General features: G+C 35.6%; 2 protein-coding genes across 2 annotated transcripts; both read right to left on the bottom strand.

The window, feature by feature from the left end:
• Positions 1 to 7,613: 7,613 nt before the first annotated feature.
• LOC122063583 lies at positions 7,614 to 9,032 on the bottom strand. The gene is made up of 3 exons (XM_042627288.1): positions 8,791 to 9,032; positions 8,159 to 8,410; positions 7,614 to 8,042 (listed from the first exon to the last, which is right to left on the bottom strand). The coding sequence occupies exons 2-3, from the start codon at positions 8,408 to 8,410 to the stop codon at positions 7,800 to 7,802; spliced, it is 495 nt and encodes a 164-aa protein (XP_042483222.1). The 5' UTR covers positions 8,791 to 9,032; the 3' UTR covers positions 7,614 to 7,799.
• LOC122063587 lies at positions 8,927 to 9,930 on the bottom strand. The gene is made up of 2 exons (XM_042627294.1): positions 9,463 to 9,930; positions 8,927 to 9,364 (listed from the first exon to the last, which is right to left on the bottom strand). The coding sequence occupies exons 1-2, from the start codon at positions 9,820 to 9,822 to the stop codon at positions 8,927 to 8,929; spliced, it is 798 nt and encodes a 265-aa protein (XP_042483228.1). The 5' UTR covers positions 9,823 to 9,930.
• Between the last annotated feature and the right edge of the window lie 485 nt (positions 9,931 to 10,415).

The raw sequence follows: 10,415 nt of genomic DNA on the forward strand, positions 1-10,415 counted from the left end.
ACCATATTTTTTTTAGTTGGTATGTAATACTTTATTGTCCCAAAGGATTTGTATGCTTATAGTATTTTAATGTTATTTATGTAATTATTGACTTAAAAGAAAAAAAAAAAAAAAAAAAAAAAAAAACGTTTCGGAAACAAGCATTACCAAACAGCAGAACTGTCGTTTTTTTGTTCTGAAACTGTTTTAGAAACAGATTCACCAAACAACCTTAAATCATTTAAAAATGGCGTTTTGACACAGAAACTGAAATTTCCATTTTTGACACAAGACGGAGTTTCTGGAACAAAAACGATACCAAACGTGCTCTTATTCTTTTCCTGTTCCATTCCCTTTTGATATTTTTTTAATTAATATCTGATGGGGAATCAAAAGGAGAATATTCCTTTTCTATTTTCCCCAAAGCATAGAAAATTAAATGCTCTACAAAAGGTTTTGCCGCATGTAATAAATGATCTCAGTTGCCGACGGTAGTGAACAAAGTCCTTAGACGGGCAACGGGGAACCCAGCGTTCTATGTCGGCAAAACACAATAACGATTAAGAATAAAATAAAATGGTGGGCTTCAGTCTTTTAGAAGTTCATATGTCGCTCATGGCGGCTGAACGAAGTGGTAACCATCTTTGAAACCCTTCGACAAAGGTGCAACAACCTGCTGTGACCATCCAATGATGATCAATCGATTGAAAACTTGATGGAAATTGCCCAAATTAGTCAAGGAATGTGACTTCAAGGGTTAAAAAAAACACTATTGATTGTGTCTAATCGGAACAATTTTTTGTCTAAAAAATCCTGAAGAAAAGTGCTAATAACATGGCCAACATCTGACGACTTCAATAGGTCGGAAACCACATGGACATCAGCCATGGTTTTGGCCAATGTCAGAAGCAACCATTATATTTTAAATTGAATCAGTCAACAATACAAACAATAAAAAAAATCGCAGCCTATTATCTCCATGAACCGCTTTGATACCATTGATAGAAAATATACTTGAAATACATCACATGGAGAACAGATAAGCATGCAATATAATTATTATAGAAACAAGAACGGTGTACCTGAATCCATGGCTATAGCAAAATAATCCCTTGTTGCAACATGAAAGCCATTGTTGGTCTGGTTTATTCTCTTTCCCTTCTCACTTTAGGTTTCTCTAGTCATTCACTTAGGGAGGGAAATAATACCTTAGATCCACACATAATAATATATATTTTATACCATTAAGGCATGGTAATAAAATCCAATATCTCCATAGAGATCATTTACTATTATTGAATCATTTCTGCTTATTCCATCTGTAGTCAACACTACTAAATTGATTTTTGGAAACAAACCTTGGACTATGCTAGCCCATCTAATTAGAAATCTTACATTAAAGATACAGATGGCCTCCAAATGCAATCTCTTTGGGAAAGCAGAGGAATTTCTCTCTCATTTATTTCTTCAATGCCCTTTAGTTTGCTATGGAGATATGGAAAAAAAATTATTGGAATGCTTTGGTGCCACATAGTAAAGTCAGCAATCTTGCGGATGAGTTGTTGAAGTGTCGAAGAAGAAAGCAAGAACAATTAACTTAAAGTAGCCTTGGGTGTAGGGGTGCAACAGGGCCGGGTTGGGTTGGGCTTCTTAAAACCCTAACCAACCCTGAGTCCCCTTAACTGGGCCCAAACCCGCCCTGACATTGACTCAGGGTCGTAAAACTTCAATTCATGCACAACCCTTCAGGATTCAACCCAATCCTTACCCGCCCTGATTGGCCCTAATTTTTCAGGGTCGGGCCGGGATGACGCTGATTGACCCTGACCCTAACCCTGCAAAATATGAAATAACTAAAAAATATTCATAAAAAAATAATAGTAATAAAATAAATAAACAAATAAAAAACACAAAGTCACAAATTACATGTCATGAGGAGAACATCCTAAAGCAAACATTCAAACAATACAAATAACTCCAACTATTATGGTAAATAAAGAGGAGATTATCCTAAGAAATCAAATAATAAAAAAAAAACAATTATTTGTCATGATAAACAAAGAGATCATCTTAATAAAGCAAACAATCTGAAGATCTCAAAACCCTTGTCATGTTAAACAAAGAAGAGAACATCGTAAGAAAACAAAAAATAATCCAAAGTCAACATCAGGGGCATAAATCAGGGCCAAGTCAGGCCAATATCAGGGTCAAAAGTCAGGGTAAAAAAATCAAAGTCGGGTTTAAGGTGGGCTAGGCAGGCCAAAGACATCAACCCTTACCTGCCCTGACCCTGACTTAGGGTAAAAAATTTTAGGGTCGGGCCGGCCATCAGGGCCAAACTTGCACCCCTACTTGGGTGATAGGGTTTGTGATGATCTCGATCTACAAAATTTGGTGGGAGAAAAATAGGAGACAGTATGAGGGAAGGGACATGAATGCATATTATATTTTCGAGACCATTCATCAAGGGATTAGATTTTATAATGTGAGCACCAAAGGGGCTATTAGATCTGTGGATGATGTCGTTTGCTGCAAAAAGCTGTGATTGAAAATTGCACATATAGTCTCAAAATCTCCTCTAGAGGTGCATTGGTGCAAACCGCCACAAATGGATCAAGCTCAACATCGATAGAAGCTCTTTAGCCACCTAGGCAGGGGGCAAGGGCTATCTTACGGAATAGCGTTGGCCTGGTGTGCTCCTCTTTATTTTGGATTTAAATCAATATTTGAGACAAAATTTGAGGCAATTATGGAAGGCATTATGCATGCCGAAGATCTCAATGCTATTGGCTTGAGGATAGAATCGAACTCTGCTATAGTGGTTGCCTCCAAACAGCTAAATCATATTTCTTAGCTTGTTCTTCAAAAAAGGTTATTTGTTCTTCCATTCCTCGAATCAATCCCTTGGAAAATCATTTACTGCTTTAGGGTAGCGAATTCCATTGCGAACTACCTTGCGAAGAAATTTGCAAAGACTGGTGACTCAAGTATGATGGTGAACTTTCTAAATCACATATTAGAAGAGCTAGTGTACGATGCTTTGGATAAGCTTAGATTTAGATTCCGCTAAGGTGTTTTCTTGCTCTCTGCTAATGACCATATCGAAGGTGAAATATGCAGGTTGCCCTAATGATTTCCAAATTTATTCTTTTATTTATTTTTATTTTTGGCTATTTTCTCCTTCTTTAATATAATTAATCTTTTAACAAAAAAATTATCAAAGAAAATCAAGAACTACCAAGAGACTATAAGAAATTCTAGATCACACTTCCACGTGGTGAAAACCATAGGCGTACGACACTAGTCTTACATGGTTGTCGGTGAGTGAAGGCTGACATTTGGTGAGAGAACTTAGTGAAATATTTTTCCTTGCTGCCAGGTTTGTGAAGTGCCCGGATTTTTTTTTAATGAAATTTCTGAATTTTTAGTAGGAAAAAAAATGTGAAGAGACGGATCCTCTTCATCCGGCTGTACACTTCAACATCATCTCACACCATACATGAGATGTGAGATCCACCTTTGGGGTATCGAGTGTATCACATGCAGAGTTTATCTAACCTTTTTTTTTAATAAACGAAAGAGGAGTGCACCACGGTAGTGATCATAGTTATAGCTTTCAAGATATATCATCCAATATCATTCAAAATATATTATCCAACATCAATTCCAAAATTGTACACAATATAAAGGAGATATAGTAGTGGTTGATATTCCGTTTGTCGCATCTTTCCCCCTCTCCTCCTTACTTATGGGCCCTCGGATTATATGTAGTTGTGAGATGATTATGTAGTTTGACAAAAAAATGTCTAAATTCCATAATCCAAAGTTTTAAAAAAAAACATTAAAAAGAAAGTGTTTAAATCAAACATGTTAGTCGTATACACTTTTTTTGGAATATTATTGACAAACAAATGACAAAACAAATTTAAAATGCAAAATAAATAAATAAATAATACTAACAAAACACAGAAGTGATATTATATCCTACCCCAAATGTTCAAGAACCTTTTCCCATCATTGAATTACAATAACATTTACTTACCAAAAAAAAAAAAAAATTTATGGCTACAGTTTGCAAGAAAAGTAAATGAAAATAATTGGAAAGGAAGAAGATGGCAAATTTATCCATTGCTACATCCTCCAAAGCCCTTTAAATCTTCCACATAAAAGTTTTCATAATGTAGATGACTTTAATCCACTGGTCTGATTTTAGAGAAAGAACGTGGTGAAATAATTTTTCTTGCTGCCACGTTTGTGAAGAGCGGGGATCCTCTCCAACCCTATCTCACACAATCCATGGGTGTGGAACCCACAATTGGGATATTAAATGCATTACATGCAGATCTTATCGGACTTAGGTTCTATTGATCTCAAGTTGTGGATCTAATGCATAGTGCATTTGATTGCAGCCTCTGCAAGAAGAGTAGGCACCAAGGGTATGAATTTAGTATGTATGAATTGACTCTTGTCACATGTGTCCTTCCTCCCCCCTTCTCCCCCACCCCCCACCCCCCACCCCCCCCCCTTGTCCTTATCATTCCTACCTTTTCCCTCTAACGTGAATGAATAGTCTCCTTGGATAGTTCCTTAGACTATAATGAAAAAAAAAAAAAAAATCTCAAGATCGACTAGGCCAACATACAACCCGATCAGAACCTACCAAACATTACCCATTACCGCTAAGCTAATGTACAACCCCATTAAAACCCTACCATACCTGGCCCATTCCCATTCCCATTCCAATAAGTGTAGGTTGGCTTGAAAGAAAATCACCCATATTGTTGGAGGCCCAAATCCAATTGTCAAGAACATCCCTAATAAGGGAAATTGAATTATAACCATTACCGATCCCACTCTTTTGTTGGCTGATGGATTGCTAAGCCTTCCGCGTAAAATTAGTAACATTATTTCTACCCATATCTATAAGGACTCTTGGTTGGCTACCTGCCTGGTGGGTATGTGACAAGCCTTCCCACCATTCCACAATATAACATTCCTACACCGAAAATGGTTTTGCCAAGGTCAAGAACAATTTTGCCTATGCCCCACATCAAGAAACGAAGATTGAGGGAAATATTTAGCTTTGAGAATCTGGACACAATGTATTCTGATTATTTAAAATGCCACAAACATATCTTGTCCATAGAGCCAGATTATAACAAACAAATTTCCTAATGCCTCTGGGTATGTATGTCTGAAACTTCGAATCTCTATTTCATGCATTTTATACATTTCTTGTATTTGTATGTTATATAATTTTGACAAAGTAATAGGAAGAGTCGTTCAACTGGGAAAATTGGGGTGCTTAATACCTTCCTCGAACCGTAATGTTGACTCATACCTAGACCAACAATTCGACTAGTCCACATCAAGTGGTCATTGAGTCATTCTTAATTTTGCGTGGATCTTCGACCCTTATCTAGGTAGCGACTCTAATTTGATTTCCCTCCCTCACAACAAAAGAGGTGATGCGGAATGAGTATACCCTTAACTAGTGTACCATGTCCTCATACGATGTCCGTTTGTTGTCAAAGCTATTACTTCGATGTCAAACCATGAACTTTCAGTGTTGATTATGGGTTGCTACTGGAATTATCAAAATTTTAGAAGCTTGGACAATCCTCTACTATGGCATCCACCTTAAGGACCCTTCTCCAATAGTATTGTCATCCTCCAAGTGAGTGTCCAACTGATTGTGTTGACAACAATAACAACATTGACGGCCTATACTTAACAATATGTTACTAGATATCAACAATGAAGAAAAATTGTGATAGGAGCTTTTTGTCAGTCTATCATAGCTGGCATATTTTTCGTACTGGATGATGGTGATAATGACGAAGATGAAAATCACCTGGAGGACATACAAGCCCATTCTCTACGCTAATAGCACTACTAATATCCTCAAGTCAGAGGCCAACCCCTTTGACCTAGCTAGAACCATGGTGAATTTAAGATTAAAATCAAAAGTTGCTAACATATTTTGTGATAATCACTGCTTTCATCCTAACCTCAATCTCTTTAGGAACCTTTATTGGAATATGTGAAACATCAATTGCACCTGCACAATCATAGAAGACTAATTATTTATTAGGTCAATATGCATATGGTTGAGACTTTATAAGTACAACATATAATTTTAGGGTTCCAAACCTTAAAGTATAGCCACCGACTATCACTATCTTTGATAAATAAGTGTGTCAATGGAGATGGTTGGCAATTTTTGATTTTGATCTTAAAATCAATGGTTCTAGCCATGCACGTTGAAGAGGGAAGCCTTAAGACTTGAGGATATTAGCTAATACCATTTGCATAGAGAATGGGCTTGTTTGTCCTCAAGGAATGTGAATGGCACTATATTTATGCATATGATAGTTTATTTATTTATTTATTTTTTTCTCTTTTTGCCCTTTTAAGTATTAGTCTTTAGTTCTTGCTCATGTTTATGGTTAGGTAAATATTACATTGCTTATGCTAATTTCCACTTCTTCACATTTTATTACCCCATTTCAAAGCACTCGTTATCACATCAATGAGATACAAGGTGAGTATCAGAAAAAAAAAATTATATAATAATAGACACTCGTCGCTTCATAATTGCATTGAGTATACCTTAGGTGTGTGGAATAAGGAGTTCAAAATAGTAAATGAAAAACCAATGTACTCTTTGGGGAAAAAAATCATTATTAATGTTAGCTTGTGCATTAGTGTAAAACTTTTTTAAGGGAATAATAATACCACAAGACTCTATATTAATAAAGTGGATGGAGCTCTCTTGAACTAAGTTCACGATCCAGTGCCAATACTTGATATCCCAGTTACAGAGGGCATGAAGTCCCAAAATGGATTCAAGGATTCTACATATGTACAAACAACCATATATTATTAGTAATTTCCATAGATTAAATCATAATTAAGAGCATGTAAGGAGTCGAGTGAAAAGTGTAAAGAAGACCTTTAGGGGGCGTTTGGTTCGAATTATCCATCGGATCAGATCCCATGGATTATGGATTCTGGATCTAACTCATATGAATGAGTTTCTTTGGAATCATTTCAACTCGGTAAAAAAACTGTTTGGTTACCTTGATTCTATGACTTGATTCTAAGTGGAAAACTGTTTGGTTACCCTGATTCTGTCACTTGATTCTAAGTGAAAACTGTTTGGTTACCCTGATTCTGGGCATTGATTCTGAGTGTAAAACTGTTTGGTTACCTTTGAGTCTTTGAACCCATGTTCTGTTGAAAAAAAAAATTCCCACAAACAAAACCTAAAAATACAATTTGGTCCACACATGTACTTTATTTTTAATTTTTTTTTCCTTTTCTTTTTTATGGTAATATGTTAAAAAAAAAAAAGTGTAACCCTAAACCTTTAAGTCTAATACTGTAGTGCAGTAATTTATTTTTTTTATTTTTTTATTTTTATTTGTATTTTTTTTTGTAAATTGAAGAGGCCAAAAAGAAGAACATTACAAGACATGATTGTATTGTAGTTCATGTAATCGAAATAGGTATCGTGTACCATATAATTCAGATCTGAAAATTGCCCAAACCAGCGGATGATTTGGTTTATGGAGATATATATGCTTCAAAGTGTTTATAAACAACAGTCTCCAAGCAAGAAGCCAGTAATATAGGTCCTTAGGACCAAATGAGAGAAGAAGCACGTAAATACTCGAATATAGTACTGAGTCCATCCAGGTACTAGTAAATGCTAATTAAGTCTTTCTATGAACAAAAAAAAAAAAAATTAGATAATGAACTCAATATCATTACAATGGCTTCAGACTTTTCTTTCTAAAAAGTTCCAAAAAAGTTCATCATACATTTTTGTTTAAATCAAGCTTCTTGACTACGTCAAGAACATCTCTCAACATCCTCATATGACCCTCAGATTCTTTTATTGCACCGTTCAAGTATCCTTTGATATAGTCTGATGAAGGGGAAGGAGATGATGAAGTTGATGTTTCTGAGCATAGGGACCTAGGTGGAGTCTGGTAAGTATCACAACTTGGGCTTGAACTTGATATCCATTCAAACATTCCACAACCTTTGTTTTCAACCTATAAAGCAAATATAATCATTTTATAAGAATACAAGAAAATAAACATTCAAATCTTAAACATCTGAAAAAAAGTTTACAAAATTAAATTAAACAAAAAATTTAAGAAATTCATACCCCAGTTGATTGTGGACAGCACCAAAAATATCGACCATAATTTGCACTTGTTTTCGCAGTTCTGACCTTACACTGACCGTTCCCACAGTCACACATCTTAAGATGGTCAACCCACATGAAGAAGTGGCAATTCATTGAACATTTAAAAAATTTCCTTCCAACATGTGACCCTGACTTAGAAGTGAAAACTGAGCAACCTTTCCCACAGTAATCACACTTTGCAATATCACAAGCGGATATATTCGATGTCATCTGTAAGTTAACACAAACATTTTCAATAGTCTATATGCATAGAAAATACTATTAAGTACACCCCCCATCTGAGTGTGATGGACAAAAAATAGGAGACTTCAATGACACATAAACCAAATAAACTGGCTTCCTATGCGCTCCCTATTTATACCATACCAAATAAACCAAAATATAAATGGACAAATAAGAATGATGTTGTCCATATTTAAACCTTGAAATCATTCAGATAGAAACATATGAAGAACCATTGTCTTAACCTGTCTTAATACTACATTTAATCCATTGTCACAGACTTAACATAAACCAAAAGTTACTTAAACCAAACAGATATATTTTCTTGCTCAATAAAACCATTGTCGGATATCCATCCAAACACTTACTTTTATCACCTCAATTCTTCTCAATCTCTGGCAAGTACATCTCAAGCAGATTTCGCCTATCTTCTACTTTTGTTCCCAAGAAGATAATGGCAGAATTCCGCTTGGCCATGAAATATTCCTTGGCCTTAAACTTTTGTTAAAAATTGAGGTCTGGAATGGCATCAACAGCATCTATAATGGCTCTCCCAAATTCAGACTGAGATTCACTCATTACCATCTTCTCGATTGAGTTAGCAATCTGTTTCAATGGACTTACCACCTTTTCAGCTACACCCTTCTTCCTCTTTTCTCTGCCATTATTGACGGACCCACGAGGTCTTCCTCGCGAACGGCTGGTACTACCAATGGGAGTGGAAGGAACACTTTCTTCTTCTTCAATAGGTTCATAGTCAACACCATCATTGTTCCCTATTCCCTCAACATGAGTACCTGTCACGTCCATCATAACTTCAGTAGCAGCTTCAGAGGGGACTGTTGAATCATTCCCAGTTGCCATCTCTTTCCTTAGCAAAGCTCCAACTTCAAGGTGAATTGGGAGCACACTATGTTCCTTCCAATACTTTTGTTCTTTTTTCTAGCAATATAAAGGACAATGTCAATGTGCTTATGTTGTAAGTAAGAAAAAAAAAACACAATTATATAGAAAGAACAATTTAAAGAATCCCATTATACCCTATAATCATTCCAGAAGTGTTGAGAAGCATCAAATCTCATATCAGATGCATTCCAACCCAATCCACTTTGCTTCTGTAGGTCACTCAATGCTCTAAGCCTTTGCTTCCAAATCCGGAAGTGGTTTCTCACTTGTTCACAGTCGTAACTAGTAAATAATTTCTCCTTCAATTGGTTGGCAATTTCAATGAACTGCTCATTTTTCAGTCCATTATCTCCACCCTTACCACTCTTGTACTGCTTCAATACACACTCTAACATGTAATGAGAAACGACGCTAGGCCATGAAGCAATGTCCCGTGACCTACTATTAGAATCTCCTGTTGGTTCCATCACATCAAAACTAACAAAATACACCATATACAATGTGAGTATATTTCATTAATACCAAGCAATCATTAACACTTACTACTTGGGAAATTCATAAACCTAATAGTTGCTTAATAAAGATAATAGTCCACATACATGCATCCCACAACACAAATTTGACACCAAGCAAGAAGCCCAATTACTAATTGAGAGATCCATAAACCTTGTACTGCAATTTAGTTAATAATCCAGCAACATGCATCCCACAACACCAAAATTTAAACCAAGTAATAATAACAATTACTAATTGGAAAATCCATAAACCTTATATTGCAATTTATATAATAGTCCACATACATGCATCCCACAAAAAAAAAAAATTAAATCAAGCAATAATAACAATTACTAAATACTGGAATCCATATACCTAATATTGCAATTTAGATAATAGTCCACATACTACAATAAAATCTGCTTTCAAGTATGTTTATACAGTCATCCCAAACCATGCAAAAAAAAAAAATTTAAATTTGTCCACATCAAAAGTTACATTCCAAAAAGAAGTTAATCAATAACAAATATTCTAGTTCTTCAATACTCAATCTGAGTTGGACAAATCGGCTGCAACCCAATCAACCCACATA

The sequence above is a fragment of the Macadamia integrifolia genome, unplaced genomic scaffold (genome assembly GCF_013358625.1).
Source record: "Macadamia integrifolia cultivar HAES 741 unplaced genomic scaffold, SCU_Mint_v3 scaffold1370, whole genome shotgun sequence".
Taxonomy (NCBI): Eukaryota; Viridiplantae; Streptophyta; class Magnoliopsida; order Proteales; family Proteaceae; genus Macadamia; species Macadamia integrifolia.

Bases quoted from the DNA above. Each gene is read 5' to 3' on its own strand.
- LOC122063583 (XM_042627288.1), bottom strand. From the start codon at position 8,410: ATGACATCGAATATATCCGCTTGTGATATTGCAAAGTGTGATTACTGT. The intron at 8,043-8,158 runs GTATGAATTTCT...TTTGCTTTATAG, and splicing joins GCTGTCCACAATCAACTGGG to GTTGAAAACAAAGGTTGTGG.
- LOC122063587 (XM_042627294.1), bottom strand. From the start codon at position 9,822: ATGGTGTATTTTGTTAGTTTTGATGTGATGGAACCAACAGGAGATTCT. The intron at 9,365-9,462 runs GTATAATGGGAT...TTATATTGCTAG, and splicing joins ACTTCTGGAATGATTATAGG to AAAAAAGAACAAAAGTATTG.